The following is a 17,903-nucleotide window of genomic DNA, read 5'->3' on the forward strand; positions in this document are numbered from 1 at the left end:
TCAGTCATATATACTTCCATACAGACATTCAGCCACTCACACACATACATGCTTGTCCACACACTGATAGTAAATTGTGTGTAATATTATATTACTCATGGAGTTTTACCATTGAATCATGTTTGACAGCCATGGTAAAGAGCTGACAAAAATCAAATACTCTAGCATTGCAACCAGCAGCAAGAACATATTTGTGCCTAAACAGCATATTACACCACCTGGTAAGCAACCACCTAAAAAGAACATTCTTATGATTTAAACATGGAGAATTTGACTGACATTTTAGAGTTTCTGTTTGTAACAGATGCTTTTGATGCCACATCCATGTATTTTTGACACTTACCTTCACACACTAAAGGATGCTACTGCAAAAACCTGACTTCCTTCTGAAAAAGCTTTTATTTTTTCTTTTTGATGACTTTAGTATTAACATTTCTCTCTCTCTCTCTTTTTCTTTCTGAGAGTTTTTTGGTGGCCACAAAGAAGAGCACAGTTAACCCGTGTTCAGAGAAAGCCAAAGGGCTGGAGGGTCAGTGTCCCGAAAGCATCCCCCAAAGTCCTGACAGAAAAGAAAGGTAAGCCCAAAGACAGAGGAGCCATGATTTGAAGCATAAATACATGAGCTTTCCTGTGGCTTGGTTGGGATCATTTGTGGTGATGTTCCCATGGTCTCCTGCAGTTCCACATTAGATGTGAGCTTCAGCTTCCACAGTGGTAACCAGTTTGACAACACTTCCCTTATTGGCTTTATTTCTTTTCTTATTATACTTCTTTACTTCCCTACTGGTGTTTTATGGGATCACTCCCCATTAAACCATGTGGATTCTAAACCTTGTATCAGGGTCTACTTCCAGGACAACCCAAACTAAGACACCATCTTCAGTCTGTATTCCCTTCTGTTAGGATAAGATGTAATTTTCATCAAATACTCTGGAACATGTATCACTTACGGATTCCTCTGAAATGGGGTCCTCACCAAAAGCACAAGTCCAGAAAAGTCACAATTAGAAAGGTGTTTATTTTAACATATCAGAATGTTTTCCCCTTAGCATAAACACCTGTAATGGTAGAATAATTCTTAAAACAATAGAGAACTTATGATAGAACGCTATTTGAGTAGATCTAGGGGTAAATAGAAAAAAAGATAAGAGGCTATCCTCCTATCACTCCTTTCTTTTTACTGCTACCCAAATATTTTCTCACTATAAATGTGTCTCTCAACTTCATTCTTCTGTGCAAAAATGTATTTGCTGGTTCTATTCAACAAATGTAATCAACATATCAAAATGAACATTTACTCAGCATTTCCATGCACTTGGCACTGACTTTAAAACCAATACTATAGTCCCCACAGCTTGTTACTCTATTGCAGAGATAAGCCTTCAACATATGGTAAAACATAAAATAAATATTAGAAAGTATAAATATTCAAGCATGAAATTTCATGGTAATTAAAAGAATTATATGTAGAAACAGCTCCAAATGCCAAACATTGTACTGTAGCAGCAGTTCAGATGAAAGAAAAGTGAAAACAAGTAAAAGGATACCTAGAACCATCTGCATTTTAGGCTTTCATATTACAGATAAATTCTTAAACCAATGACCTGATGGCCTCAGTTCATTCTGCATGCTTTTGGATGATGTGAAACAGCAAACTATTCTGGCTGGTTACCTATAATCCATTCATTTGATCAATCAACCAAAATTTGTTTCCTCCCAAATACACATCAGTGAGCAAAATAAAAATTTCTGCCCTCGTGAAGTTTGTGTTCTAAAAGGACAAACAGTATATTAACAAGTAAGCAATTACATTTATAGTATAATGTAAGGTAAAGGACTCTAATAAAAAATAAAGCAAGCATGGTAGAGCTAGAGAATAATGATCTCATGATTATTTTAGGTAGGGTGGTCAAGGATGGCTTCTCTGAGGGCACCTTATTTGAATAGAGGGAACTAGCTCCCAAAGAAGTGAGAATAAAATATTCCAGGAGAGAAAAAAAGTAGTGCAAAGGCCCTGATATAGGGATATGATTACCATGTTAAAGGAAACATAAGAGGCCAGGATGAGTAAGCAAAAGCCATGTCACGAGAGAAGGTGGGAGGGCAGGCACGAACCAGGGGCTATGAGACTAATAGGCTTACAGTCGGTACTTCATTCTGAATGGGTGGAAGGCTACTGGAACGCTAACAATATCACTCTGGCCATCATGCAAAGAATAGACTAGAGAGAACAAAAGTAGAAGAAAGAAGACCAGTGATGAGGCTAGTGAGAGATGACGGTGGCTGGTATTAGAGGGAATGATGAGAATGGTAGTAGTGGAGGAAATGAGAAGTTTGAGAATTTGGGTTAGGAAACAGAAAAATAAAGGATGACTCTCAGGTTTTTTACTTAAACAGTCTCATAAAAAATGGTGGCACCAATTACTGAGGTAGGGACAGCTAGACAAAAAGCAGGTAGATGGCGGCAGAGATCAAGAAACTTTTTGAGGCATATTGAGTCTGAGATGTCTACTCAGACTTTCCAAGTCAAGTCAGTTGGCTATACTAAACCAAATTTCAGGGCCAAGTCTACGCTGAGGATATAAATTGGAAGTCATCAGCATTTGATAGTATTTCAGTCTTGGTCCTGGGGAGCAAAATTAGAGAATGAAGGAAAAGGTCTCAGGACATAGTCTTGTGACAGTCACACATTCATAACTTAAAAATGAAAAGGGAGATCAAAAAAGAAATATTTTAAAAATCAACTAATGAGATAGGGAGGAAACAGAAAAACTTCTTTATGTTAGACTGCAGCAGGTTCTGGCTGAACTTAAATGGGAGTTTCGAGTCACCTTGTTAGTGGAAATAAAAAGACAATGATCTCTTCAGGGGTCCAGCCATAAAAACTGATAGAAAGAGGGGCTTTGTTTACATAAGCAAGAAGAGGAAGAAGTTTGGAGCACAGCCCTGTTTAGACGACATTGGAAAATGGAGAAAAAGAGACACAAACCACAGACATTCACCCTACCATTGAGCGAGCACTTTAAGTCCTGACAGAAAAGAAAAGTAAGCTCAAAACAAAGGAGCTGGTTCCATGGCAGAACACTGTGAAACACTGAGCATGATGGCTGCTTCAGGCCCAAGTACCTGAGCTGGCAGAGCATTGTCTGTCCAGCTGTACCCAGAGCTGGGCATTGAGAATCTGCACCTTTGACAGACACAGGCAATCTCAGAAGGCACAGCAGTAAGGCTGTGAGATCACACAATGACTTAGCATTCCTGTAATACAGGTGAATTGGCAGCAGATTAGCACAGACTTCAACTCTAGAATTTAGGTATTCACCAGTACATTTCATTCTCAATGAGCACAGCAAAACCAGCTACTTCACAAGCACCCTCGCCTCTACCACAGGCATTGCATTCAGATATAGCTTACCTGCATTGAAGAAGGATGCAGTCCATTCTGCCTCTGTTTTAGGAAATACAGAAACTGGTGGAGGCAGACCCAGGGCTCTCCCATCCAGATCCTTGAAGAGATACTTTCTTGGACTTGCACAGTCTAATTCAGGGCAGACTACTTTTCCTAAATCTTTCCTGTGAAGACAGTCAAAAAGCAACTCTCTCATTTCATAATTAGCAGCAAGAAGAAAACATATATTGGTAGTGCTAATGTTGTATAAAATAAATTCAACAGATTTTTAATTATTGATGATGTGTTACATAGATATAAAATAAAACTTTTTATAAAATACTTTATTTCCCAGTTATATGGTCAAGAAGAAAGACATTCTTACTAATCAAATATTTTGGATATCTTAATATGTAATCTTTATATAGATCACTGATTTTTTAAGAAGCAAGATACAATAAAATGTTCCTAACTCTCATTACTGAACATATTATAATTATTTTTAGAAACTTCAGAGTTTTCTATATATTTTTACAAAATAATAAATTGATATGTGTATAATTATTATTATACACATATCAATTACATTTATGCTATATACAAAGAAAAATAGATATTCTCATTCAACAAATATCTATTGACAACCTACAAATGACAGGTTGGGTAACATAATGTTGATAAAGACAGACATGGCACCTGCACTTTCAGAATTTAGAGTCAAGTGGGCTACATAAACAATTAACAGATAACTATAACACTGAATTACAGAGAACTTATTTTATTTCCCCTAATCTAATACTTTGAAATACTATTAGTAATAATATAATTATTGTATACCAATAATTATCAGTATAAAGATTGAGTATTGTCAGTACAAAGATTAAGATGTTAATTTCACATAGTACTATGATTTGAATGATGGTCCTTTCAAAATTCATCTTGAAACTTAATCCTTAATAGAACAGTATTAGGAAGTGCAGCCTTTGAAAGGTGATAAAGTCATGAGGACTCAGCCCTCATGAATGAGCTAACACCCTTATAAAAGGACTTGAGGATGAAGAGTGCTCTCTTGCCCTTCCATTTCTTCTCCCATGTGAGAGCACAGCTCTCGCCTCTGGAGGAAGCACCAACAAGGCACCATCTTGGAAGCAGGGAGAAACCTTCAGCAGACACCAATTATGCCAGTATTTGATCTTGGAATCCCAAGCCTCCAGAGCTATAAGAAATAAATTTATGGCAAGGTACAGTGGCTCATGCCTGTAATCCCAAAACTTTGGGAGGCTGAGGCAGGAGGATCACTTGAGCCCAGGAGGTCAAGGCTGCAGTTAGCCATTATTGTGTAATTGCATTTCAGCCAGGACAACAGAGTAAGACCCCATCTCAAAAAATAAATAAATTTCTGTTCTTTAAAAATTATCCAGTCTGTGGTACTTTGTTATTCCAGCACAAAGACATGTAACTTTACAACTATTTCAGCCCAAGGGCAAGACATGGACATAAGGAAAATTCAATAGCAAATTTTTTTAAAATGACACAATAACACAAATTGCCTACCTAATCATGTTTAGCTACCTATAATGATTCAGGAATGGGTATCAGAAAGAGACTGGTGTTAGGCCAAACACATGAATGCTCTAATTAGGGTGATTTCTTTAGGTTTTTTTTTTTTTTTCTTTCAACTAACAGAGTTTGCCCAGTGTTGTAGGAAAGAAAAAGCAACTCATTATTCCTGCTTCTAACTTTCTACTCTCTTTCATGGCAAAAAAAAAATGCTGTCTAGTTTTCACATATTTGAATAAAACTCTTAGATCATATGTCAGAAAACAATCTTTACACCCTGAATCCCAATATCTGCTAGGCCTCATCATTCAGTTCAGAGATTCCTGTCAGCAGACACAATCTTCTTCTATCTACTAGTCCCTGCACAAAAGACTCCCAAGACCTCCTTCTGAAGACCACTGACACTTTACTTCCAAGGAAGTGTGAAGAATTAGGGTCAATTTATGACCAGCACGTGTGAAAACATCCCAAAGAATTCTCTCTAATTAAGACAAAAGAATAAAACTTGCACTTTATTACTTCTGCCCCTTTCATTACCTAAAGAAAGTCACATGGCTGAGTCCACATTTAAAGGGGAGGGAAATAGCCTCTGCCTCTTTAGTGAAAGATATTTTAAAAATCACATATCACAAGGCATGAATATAGGAGGGGTAAAGAATTGGAGTCATTAAGCTAATGTATATTACCATTCTAAGACTCATTTCTATTTCTTTGATGATTTTATTCTTTTTAAAAAACATGTTTAGGGATTTGAAGAACTGCTAAATACTTCATAAATATGGCTTATTATAAATACTAAAAATTATACCTGGGTTGTAATGGAGAAAAGTAGAACTTGTTTTTATCCTTCATCTTTAGCATCCTGGTCCTCTCTGCTGTTATTGGCTGAATGATTCCAGTGTTTTCTGCATTTGGTAGAATGCAGACATCCAGGTCATCACTATAGCAACTATTCACAAAACTAGAAAAGGTAACATCTGAAATTTTAAAAATATATATAATAACATTATATAATGTAAACCACCAGCCATAAACATCAAATACACAACTAAACATTGTTATAATAATGTATATCCCAAGCCAGTTTAAGCGATCCAGGATAGTTTTAGGAGTTTACATAAATACTGATATAAAATATCTGTAGTTCTTCAATACATGTATGCAACAGAAAAGAATATTTCAATACATTAAAGCCTTAAGAGCAAGAAGACTTTTCATTTGAGGCTTAATCAAAATCCATCCATTTTACAGAAAAACAAACCAACTGTCCGATGGGCTAAGTGACAGGGGAGAGATCACAACGGTACAAACGATCTAACAGAAGATGAAGTCCACAAGTTGTGTCATAACTTTTATTTTAACCCTAGCTGCTCAACCAACTACTAAGCAACTTTGGATGAGACACAACTTCTTCACTTCAATGTCCTCACTTCTATAATAGGAAAAATAAGACCTACCCAAGACAATTCTTACATAATCAAGTTAAATAATTGCTGTGTTGGCCAGGCGTGGCAGCTAATGCCTGTAATCCCAACACTTTGGGAGGCTGAGATGGGAAGATTGCTAAGGCCAGGAGTTTAAGACCGGCCTGGTCAAGATAGTAAGATCCCATCTCATTATATTCAAATTTTAATTTTTTTATTAAAAAAAATAGTTGATGTGAAAGCTCTTCAATGTGTATACAGCAGTTACTTTTGTAAGAAATTATAAACTACCATTGTGGCTATCAATACCCAGCAGGCTGTCAGTTGGACAGCAAGCACTAGATCATAATGTAACTTTTTGTTGATAAAATTTCATAATGCTATTAAAAATTCTACGCATGGATGGATGAAATGGCATTGCCCAGATAAATAAAACATCCTACCTTGAAGCTTCATGATTCCTGAAATTGAATGGTCATTCCTCACTTTGTGCCACGGCTCCTGAGGCCACTGATTTGGTTGTGAGGTGAATACAGGCCACAGAATACCAATTCGACCTCCCCTTGGATTGGAAGGAGCTCTATCTGATGATGTCAAGTTGGCTGAGTGAGGCTTCACTTTGTCCTGAAGGCAGTCAAAAGAAGAGCTGGTGGCGACAATGACTGAATTCCTAAGCACAATCTGCATGTTTTTAATGGAGTTTTGTGGAGCAGAAAATACATACACTACTGCCAAAAGACCAATAGTATTGTCTACCAGGGTAATGTTCTCTATCTCTACGCTATTCTCTGCATGCAACATGGCACCATAGTCAAAGTTCTTGAAAGCCAAGAAGCCAGAGATTCTGGTACAGTTGTCGAATCCACTTTCCTTATAGAGATGAAGGCCATGAAGACTTGAGTGGGCCACGTTGTCAGACCAAAGCACCTCACAAGAGGAGCATTTGTAGCCTCGGATGTGAAAGCCAAGTCGCTCTGATCCTGCCACAACATTGCCATGGAGGTTGATGTCCTTTACCTGGTTCACTTTGATTCCTGCCACCCAAATGTTGGACCATGTTGGCTGTGTCATCAGAACCACAAGGTTATTAGTAAGAGAATAGGCCTGACCCTCTAAATCAATGCCATGGCCAACTGTGCCAAACACGATATTGTCGTTTAAAAGTACTCCATGACTAGCAGCTGCATGAATGCCCCCGCCACAGCTCTGGTGCAGAGTAGATGAGATGATCCAGGATCCTGTTGACACATTACTGAATTCAACAGATGAGTACAGTGATGACCCAAAGTTCTGAATTTCCACGTTAAGAAGTTGAAGGACACCTACAAACAAAATGCACGTCATCAGGTAGTTTCTTCTTCCCCACTAAAAGCTGAAGAATGGCCCATTTTAGGACATTAAGATATGAAGATTCTTAACGAAAATGTCACTTTATTCTCAACACCAATGTTATATTTCACATCATAGATTCTCAACTAAAAATGTAGGAATCATTACAAGTATCACATTAATGCCTGAATTTCATGTGCAGTCTGAAGAGTCTGTTGATAGGACAGGGAAAGATGAGAGGAGAAACAGAAAAGAGACAAACTTTGGAGATGGGCATGGCTAAGTTTAAAGATTCTGTGCCTTTGTCTCGGGGCCAAGTCAAATAATTTGGTAAGAATAAAGAGATTCTGGATTTCTGGTCCTTCACCTCAACATCAAAACTCCTCAGTTTCTCACTGACAGCACGTAAAAAGGCCAGATATCCCCACAAACACATTGCACAAATGAATATTAAGCACTTCTGAAGAAGAATAGGAGTGCAAAATTTCCTTCTGCCCAACTGATGTCCGGAAACATGATATTTAATACATGCTTCTGATTAAGACATGGGAGAAACAATAACATGCTTTTAAAATCACTTTAAAGATCCTGTAAAATCTTTGCCATATTTTTGTCCTGGCTACACTTTATTCACTTTTGTTTCATTTTTATAATAAGATTTGCTATATCTTTATGGCAGGAGAAAATAGTGAATTATTTCCTCTCATGTGTAATTTTATTTGTACTGTATTAAATAGATACTGTTTTTTAAAAAAAACACCATAAAATACAGCCAGTAGGTTGATTTAAAAACACAATAAGTCAGCATATATACTCTTGGTAAAATTAATAATAACATGATTACAGGTGAATTAATATGAAATAATAATGTGGTGAATTAAACACTTTAACTCTCATATAATACTCATTATTTGTAGTCACTGTTCTAATTCATATTTATTTATTTATGCATGCATACTCTTAATTTTCAAAAAAATCCTATGAGGTAGGTACAATTATTATCCCCATTTTACACATAAGGAAACTGAGGCAGAGAAGAGTTAACTAACAAGCTAGGACTTAAACTTAAGCATTTGGATGAGAAGCTGCACTATTAATCTCATGCAGGTATCCTAGAAAGATAGGAAGACTTGGTGGTATAAAAGCAGCAACTCTGTATTATGCTTCAGATAACTGGGCTATAGTTATAAGCCAATAATTAGTTGTATGTCCTTTGCTATGTAGGTCACAAATTTGGCTCCTTTAATTTCATTTTTTAAGGTACTAATGAAAGCATAAAGTTATTGATCTTATTAAAAATGAAGGGAGCAATGCATTTGAAGTTTCAATTGCACTGTTTCAATAATAGTATTTAAGATTCAAAGATAGTACAGCCTAAGTCCCATTTTTCTGTTACGTTTTCAGAGATGAGAAACTAGAACCCTTGCAAATCAGCTGCCATGAAGAAGCAAGTCCTTGTGAGAAGGGCAGGCTACCGGAAGACCCTATACGTCTCTTTGTGGTCAGACAACAGGATTCCAACATATCTCAATGGAAGCTATTGAGGAGGCATTGGTAAATGGTGTGGACATATCCACAGAACAATAAAATGCCCAGAAGATATTCGTTGAGAGATATTCCTTACCAATAGCACATAGCTGAAAGGGCTGCCAAACCTGCTCCATAGAACTTTGTTACAAAGAACACCAAATGCAAGCATAAGTCCATAAATAAACAGCTTATTTTTAGCATTTGAGGTGATTTTAAGATCTCTCAAGGCAACATGTCAGTATTATTGTTATTTCCAAGGTTTTTTATAAAGGATATTTCAAGGGAGATAGATAAAGAGATGCATAGGGCATGGCATGAGAAAAGGGCATGCAGCTCCCATGCCCTTCCCAGGCCCACTACCTTAGTCTAGGAAGCTCCACATGCTCAACTAGCCAGAAGCCCTCAAAATTATTTTAATTACCGGGTTTTTTTAATGTCTTATACTTGCATGGATTTGATTCATAGTTTTAAACTCTACAAGGTCTTTTTACTTGTGTGCACATTAACCAATGACTGAAAATTAACCAACAGTAAAGACTTAAAATGTCTTCAGCATTTAAATAAAGAATTAAGCAAAATTTTTTGAGACAAAGTCTCACTCTGTCACCAGGCTGGAACAATCTCAGCTCACTGCAACCTCCATCTCCAGGGTACAAGTGATCCTCCCACTTCAGTCTCCCAAGTAACTGGGACTATAGGTGTATGCCACCATGCTTGGCTAATTTTTATATTATTAGTAGAGACAGGGTTTTACCATGTTGGTCAAGCTGGTTTTGAACTCCAAACCTCAAGTGATCTGCCCACTTCAGCCTCCCAAAGTGCTAGGATTATCGGCGTGGTGGCCAGCCTGAATAAAGCAATTAGTTTGTTCAAAACTATTTTCCTATTTTTTCTTTAGAAAATCACTACTGAAAAAATATTCTAGCAAGTTAAGTACAACTTGTTGGGTACCATTCAGGAAGAGAAGAATGATAGAGCCCCCCCAGTATAAAAATAGAACTCGTGGCCGGGCGCGGTGGCTCAAGCCTGTAATCCCAGCACTTTGGGAGGCCGAGGTGGGTGGATCACGAGGTCAACAGATCGAGACCATCCTGGTCAACATGGTGAAACCCCATCTCTACTAAAAATTACAAAAAATTAGCTGGGCATGGTGGCGCGTGCCTGTAATCCCAGCTATTCAGGAGGCTGAGGCAGGAGAATTGCCTGAACCCAGGCGGCGGAGGTTGCGGTGAGCCGAGATTGTGCCATTGCACTCCAGCCTGGGTAACAAGAGCGAAACTCCATCTCAAAAAAAAAAAAAAAAAAAAATAGAACTCGCACATCTTGACCTGCTTTTCTGCTTTATAACAAATCAATACTTACATCTGGCATCCCTGACATACACCTGCAGATCCCATCTAAGCTCTGGACTATATTACAGAAAAATGCAAGGGTTTTTAATGCAGTATATAAACCTAAATTGAATTATGGAACAGAAATAAGAAAAAACTGGTAAAATTTGAAGAATGTCTTGAGTTTAGTTCATAGTAATGTACCGATGTTAGTGGTATTGTCTTCATTTTGACAAATATACTAGTATTACATCTGCTATTAATGGAAGAAAATTGAGTGAAAGGTATACCGGATCTCTCTATACTATCTTTGCAGCTTTTCTATAAATCTAAAATTATTATAAAATTAAAAGTTTATTTACCAAGATCCAGGTTTGCCTCTACCACTTACTAGTTGAATGACTTTCCTTACTCTTCATTTATATTTTTCATTCATATTCATTAAGCACCTGATATACAGCAGTTACCATACTAGGAAAACAGATGAAAGGCCTATTCCTAATCTCAAGGAGTTTATAAGCTAATGAAGGAGCTACATAAATAAATAGGCAAATGTACTATAGACTCTATTTCCTGTAATAGGAATATAAAATTCTCTCATGAGGATTTTAGGATTAAATAAGATAAAATTTTCACTGCGTGAAAACCAGCACCATTTCTGGTACATAAGAAGCACAAAATAGAGTTTCTGTTTCCCTTCCCCAGGGGAACAATTTAAGGATCAGCCTTGTCAGAGATTTAGGATCAGGTCAGTCTTGCCACTGGTTCTGCTCTGGCTTGGTGCTCAGCTGTAAGAACTGGCCTTCTGTCCTGTTCCTGTGGCCAGGCTCCAGCTTGGCCTGTAGTTTCAGTTAACTGGGGCCTTATCTTGCTCTTTCCTTCCTGATTCCCCATATTCATCGACCTTAGAACGGTCTCTTCTTCCAAAATCGAAACCCAGCCTTTGTCTCTGTCATCTGGAACAGGGTTCTCAACCTCAACACTATTGACATTTCTGGCAGATACTCCTTTCCTGTGGGTAGCTGTCCTGCACATGCCAGATGTTTGGCACTACCCATAGATGCCAGAGCTCCCTCAAGTTGTGGCAAGTAAAAATGTCTCCACATATTCCCAAATGTTGCCTGGGTAGAGAACAGAAATCACCACTGACAAGAACCTGTGGAGTTAGAGCTTATGGAGACAGAGCTTTTTCGGTTAACTAGAAATCTTAACTGTTTGATTTAAGGTCCAAACACTGCCCTTTACAAAACTGGTGAAATAGTTGTGTCAGCAAAGTGTGTCCCATACTGAACACATTCGGAAGTGGTTAGATCCTTTATTCTCAGCCTTCCCCAAGCCTTTGTATATTCATGCACACCATGACTTTCTAAGTTGGAGCTACAGTGACAGCCAAACTATTTGGTCAGGAAAGAACTTTGGAATAATGTTTAAGGAACTCAAGTTTAAGAAATGAGGTCCTAATCAAATGATTTTGCAGCTTTCCAAAAGGGCTAAAACTTGAAAGAAACAAGAAAGATTGAACTGATCCTTAAAGCAGTCTAAAATATGGAAATCATTTTTATTTAAATTTATGCTATTAATTTACAGCATGAACTAATGCCTGCCATCAGATATAGCATGCTACTGGGAAAGAGTAATAGAAATTCAGGAAAGAGATAAAATTGAAGAGGTCATTAAATCATCTATAATTTCAAAGCAGAGGAAATTTCACATCTGCTGAAGTTGTTTTCTTTGAGGTAAAATGTGCATATGTGCGGATCGCTAGTATATTATTTTAACATCACACTGATAATTAAGCACAGATTAGGACTGAAAATCCATAGCTTCTCCAAGCACAAAGGAACTATCTCATTTGAACATTTTGTTTTATAAATGAAAATTCTCACAGTTGGGATTTCTGGGTGTCCCAGATGAATAGGCTCCAATTGGTAATGCCTAGTTCCTTAAAATTTCATTTACCTGAAAATTCTTCTCGGCTGGACTTCCTGAAGGACCCCACAAGTAGTCTCCCCCTACAGGATACGTCAGGCTGAATTTGTATATTTCGGGTCAACAGCCCAACTTCAGCAGCCAGATGAATGCGTCGGCCATCCTCCATGACATGGACACTTCCTGGGGCAACAGGAGTTGAGGGAAAAAGAAAAAACTTTAAAAACCTATTTCAAAAATCACTAGCTGGGGACCCAGCAAACCTGAGAAATGAAAACATTCTTTCCCCTCGAAAGTTCTACCAACATTAAGGTCTGCTTTTCCTCGGGCATTCTCCACAAAGGTCAGCTGAGAAATAAAATAACTTGTTCACTTTTCTCTCTTTGGGATCAGAGTGAGAGTGTTTGAGGAAGAATTCATTTCTGCTTAATAACTGTGGGTACTGGGACAGGTCACTGGTTCAGAGAAGTCAGGGCAGACCTGTCCAATTAGTGGGGTCCCCAACCTCCTTCCTCAAATAGGTCAGTGTGAAACTCCAGTGTTGGGTTGTACATTGTCCATGGACCTCTTTCATGAGAGTGAGGAATCCCAGATCAACTGAGGCAGTGACAGAGCAAAAGCAGCTATGTATAAGAGTAAAAGGAAAGTGAGAAGCAGCACCAGGCAGCAGCAGCAGCAGCATCTTCTCATGGTGGATCTTTCACTCATCACCACCTGAACAGCTTCTATAGCTGTGGGAACTAAGCATCTTGCTAGTTTGTTTCACTGTCTACTATTTGCATTTCACCTTCTCTCTTACTGAAATCATTGCTGAAGATTTCTTTTTTCTTTTCCACTTATTAAAAAAGAAATCATTCTGGAAACTATGATTTAGACATAGCTTTAGACATTCCTGGTGAAAGCGTGAATTTGCCTCTCATGTATCAGAGGCAAAAAAAATATTCTCCATCCCCCTTATTTCCACAATTTATTACTGATTAGCTATATCTCCTGGGTTAGATTTATTAGACTGAATCAGGAAGATTATTGTGATTTATTACTTATGTGTAGTACATTTTAACTGTGTATTGTGTATAAAAATATTCAGCACCTTTTTTCCTTTAAAAAAAGGTCTGGTCTTTTTTCTTTCATTTTTGTAGTAATAGTAATAGTAGTAGTTAGTACATAAACGTACCTCATGTCAGGAAGGACACATTTCTAAGTATGGAAAATGAAATCGTTATTTACAGTAACTATAAGATTCTAAGGGATTATAATTCCATGTGCCAGGAAATAAACTGGAAAATCAGTTTGAGTTTGATTCTGGCTTTAGTCAGAAAACTGCCCAGTGACACTGAACAAGATTCTTAACCCCCTGCTCTTAGACTTGCCATTAAAAATTGAAAGCAAAATGTGAGTCCATATGTATGTGTGTATGTGTGTAACATCCAAGTATTCTTTAAAAATAAAGCAATAAAATTAATGAAGGAATAGAGATAAGGCCACCTAGCATGAGTCTAGGGCAGCAGGAAGGCATCATTTTTCCCCTCCGAATGGAAGTCAGATCCAAGGTCCCCAGCCAGGTTGCCAAACATGGTCTTCCTGGCTCATTCACTTCCCTTAACCAGCAAACCAAAGGCTTACCAATGTGCCGGTGCTTGAGCCGTTCATGGATCCTCACATAGCGGCCTTTGACTTCTTTCACAGTGAGGACCTCTGCTTCATGAGGCTCATAAGAAGAGGAGCTAAGGACGATTTTATCATGGGGACGCCAATCCACTGCATCCTCTAGTATGAGTCTGTAACAGCATAAAAATGGCATTGGATATACTAACAGTACAGTATAAATCATATATTAACTCCAGAGCAAGAAAAGGAAATCCACTGTGACCAACATATCCCACCAGAGAAACTGAAATAGAAATAAGACATGATGGCGGAAAAAGGCTTTTGCAAACAGTTTAATGGAGTCACTTTTCTGGATTACAAGTGTATATGTTACAGGGAAAGCAAAGATATTCCATGACCCCTGAAATACTAGGCAAAGGAATAAAAAGCAATAAAAGTTCCAGAGGTTGGGATACGTGTCTACATATGGTAGACATGTAGTCTACCTGTAGACTACATTTTCTGTAACAGCAACCTTCCTTCTGGATTAGGGAACAGATTAAATAATAAAATAATAATAAAAGCATTTAGAAGAGATCTTTTCTCTAGTTTTCTGAAGAAATATAATGTCATTTTTCGACAACTTTGAACATTTTGGACAACTTTTCTTCATGCATTACAACTCCCACCTTTGCGGTAAGACAGATATAAGTGTGAATTGTAGAGGTGTCACACAGTATTTGTAGTCAGTAGCTGTGACCTTGGAAGTCACTTCACACCTCTGCTTCATATCCTCATCTGAAAAATGCTATATTTGTATCTTCTCTCTTCTTTTTTATCACATTATGAAACAGTGAGGGTTTTGTTCATTTTTGGTGTTTTTAAAAACACACATTTAATGCAGTTTCTGTTCAGTCTTTCCCTGCCACCTAGGTTTTCCTAGTGAATATGACTGCATTATTCTCTTCAGAGTCATTACCAACTTCAACACCATAAATTTAATTACCTGCCTCATTAGCTAATGCCCAAAGTTTAGCAAGCTTTGATAAAGAGTCTCCTGTACCAGAAAATGTTCATTCAGACAATGGTGTCCATGTGCAGGGCATTTGATCATGCAATCTCTATTGACTGAGCAAGTCTTATGCACCAGACACTATAGTAGAAGCTAGAGACATAAAGATAAATAAAACATATATCATTTGTATTGAAATATATAACTTAAATTATGCCTAGCACATATCTTTAAAGAGTCTACTGTATGGGTGAAAGATTAACAGATATTTAATATGTAGTATTAAGCCCCCAGAAACAAATATAAATTAAACGTGATTATTTATAAGATAATGTATGAGTCTAATAAACCAGATTAGAATGAACTCAAATCTATGTACCTAAGGTTGGAGAGAGAAAGAGTCATCGAGAAGAAAAAAGACTATTATCAGTTGATGCAACTTTTAATAAAGGAATTTAGAGTCTTAACTCTGTTCCTGATTTGCTATGACTTCTAGAAAACTCTCAGTTACAGACTATTTAAGCAACACCAGCTTTGAAAGGCAAAGAAACTAAGTCCAAAATAGATTAAATAACAAAATATAAGACTAGATAAATAAATGGAGAGAGAGATTGAATTAGGACAAAGGAAGACTACCGATTAAGTCCAGGGTTTTTTTCCACTAAATAATCTCACTTTGCCTGTCTCATTTTTAGTTCTTCAGATGCTAAATTGTATTAGAAAAAGAATACTACATTTCATAGTCTATGAAATAAGAAGTCTATAATCCATACAATGGAATACTGTACAGTCATTTTTAAAGTAGCTTGTGGAAGAGCGTTGAATTACAAGAAATTTTGTTCATGATGTATTGATTTCAGAAGACCCCATCATCTCAGCCCAAAATCTCTGTAAACTGATTAGCAACTTCAACAAATTCTCAGGATACAAAATCGATGTGCAGAAATCACAAGCATTCCTATACACCAATAACAGATTCAAATAGAGCCAAATTGAGAACGAACTGCTATTCACAATTGCTACAAAGAGAATAAAATATCTAGGAATACAACTAACAAAAGATGTAAAGGATCTCTTCAAGGAGAACTACAAACCACTGCTCAACAAAATAAGAGAAGACACAAACAGATGGAAAAATGTTCCATGCTCATGGTTAGGAAGAATCAATATTGTGAAAATGGCCATACTGCCCAAAGTAATTTATAGATTCAATGCTATCCCCATCAAGATACCTATGACCCTCCTCACAGAACTAGAAAAAAACTCCTTAAACTTTATATGGAACCAAAAGAGAGCCTGAATAGTCAAGTCAACTCTAAGCAAAAAGAACAAAGCTGGAGGCATCACACTACCTGATTTCAAACTATACTACAAGGCTACAGTAGTCAAAACAGCATGGTACTGGTACCAAAACAGAGATATAGACCAATGGAACAGAACAGAGGCTACCTGACTTCAAACTATACTACAAGGCTACAGTAATCAAAACAGCATGGTACTGGTACCAAAAAAGCGATATAGACCAATGGAACAGAATAGAGACCCTGGAGGCAAGGCCACACATCTACAACCATCTGATCTTTGACAAACCTGACAAAAACAAGCAATGGGGAAAGGATTCCCTGTTTAATAAATGGTGTCAGGAAAACTGGCTAGCCGTGTGCAGAAAGCAGAAACTGGACCCTTCCTGACACCTTACACTAAAATTAACTCCAGATTCATTAAAGACTTAAACATAAGATCTAACACCATAAAAACCCTAGAAGAAAACCTAGGCAAAACCATTCAGGACATAAGCATAGGCAAGGACTTCATGACTAAAACAGCAAAAGCATTGGCAACAAAAACCAAACTAGACAAATGGGACCTAATTAAACTCCAGACCTTCTGTATAGCAAAAGAAACAATCATTAGAGTGAACCAGCAACTAACAGAACGGGAAAAAAATTTTTGCAATCTACCCATCTGACAAAGGGCTAACATCCAGAATCTATAAAGAACTAAAATGGATTTACAAGAAAAAGAACAAACAAACCCATTCATTCAAAAATGAGCAAAGTACATGAACAGACATTTTTAAAAGAAGACATATATGAGACCAACAAACATATGAAAAAATGCTCATCACCACTGGTCATTAGAGAAATGCAAATCAAAACCACATTGAGATACCATCTCATGCCAGTTAGAATGGTGACCATTAAAAAATCTGGAGACAACAGATGCTGGTGAGGATGTAGAGAAATAGGAACACTTCTACACTGTTGGTGGGAGTGTAAACTAGTTTCACCATTGTGGAAGACAGTGTGGCAATTCCTCAAGGACCTAGAAAGAGAAATTCCATTTGACCCAACAATCTCATTACTGGGGATATATCCAAAGGATTATAAATCATTCTATTATAAAGACACATACGCACATATGTTCATTGCAGCACTATTTACAATAGCAAAGACAGGGAACCAACCCAAATGCCTATCGATGATAGACTGGACAAGAAAAATGTGGCACATATACACCATGGAATACTATGCAGCCATAAAAATCGATGAGTTCATGTCCTTTGTGGGGACATGGATGAATCTGGAAGCCATCATTCTCAGCAAACTGACAAAAGAACAGAAAATCAAACACTGCATGTTCTCACTAATAGGCGGGTGTTGAACAGTGAGAACTCATGGACACAGGAAGGGGAGCATGACACACTGGGGTCTGTATGGGGTAAAAGAGGTGGGACAGTTGGAGGGAAAGGAGGTTGTGGAGGGATAACAAGTGGAGAAATACCAGAATATAGGTGATGGGAGGATGGAGGC

The 17,903-nt window shown here is 37.5% G+C and overlaps 1 protein-coding gene across 3 annotated transcripts in view; it reads right to left on the minus strand.

The window, feature by feature from the left end:
* The window catches only part of PKHD1 (PKHD1 ciliary IPT domain containing fibrocystin/polyductin), a 515,189-nt gene that overhangs the window by 141,471 nt on the left and 355,815 nt on the right, over positions 1-17,903 (minus strand). For all 3 annotated transcript variants that reach the window (XM_035295877.3, XM_035295878.3, XM_078370699.1), the window contains 5 exons: positions 14,115-14,269; positions 12,522-12,674; positions 6,816-7,694; positions 5,757-5,925; positions 3,416-3,573 (listed from right to left, as the gene is read on the minus strand). In XM_035295877.3, the coding sequence (XP_035151768.3) occupies positions 3,416-3,573; positions 5,757-5,925; positions 6,816-7,694; positions 12,522-12,674; positions 14,115-14,269 (1,514 nt within the window). The remainder of the gene's footprint in view (positions 1-3,415; positions 3,574-5,756; positions 5,926-6,815; positions 7,695-12,521; positions 12,675-14,114; positions 14,270-17,903) is intronic.

Source organism: Callithrix jacchus, chromosome 4, assembly GCF_049354715.1.
Source record: "Callithrix jacchus isolate 240 chromosome 4, calJac240_pri, whole genome shotgun sequence".
Taxonomy (NCBI): domain Eukaryota; kingdom Metazoa; phylum Chordata; class Mammalia; order Primates; family Cebidae; genus Callithrix; species Callithrix jacchus.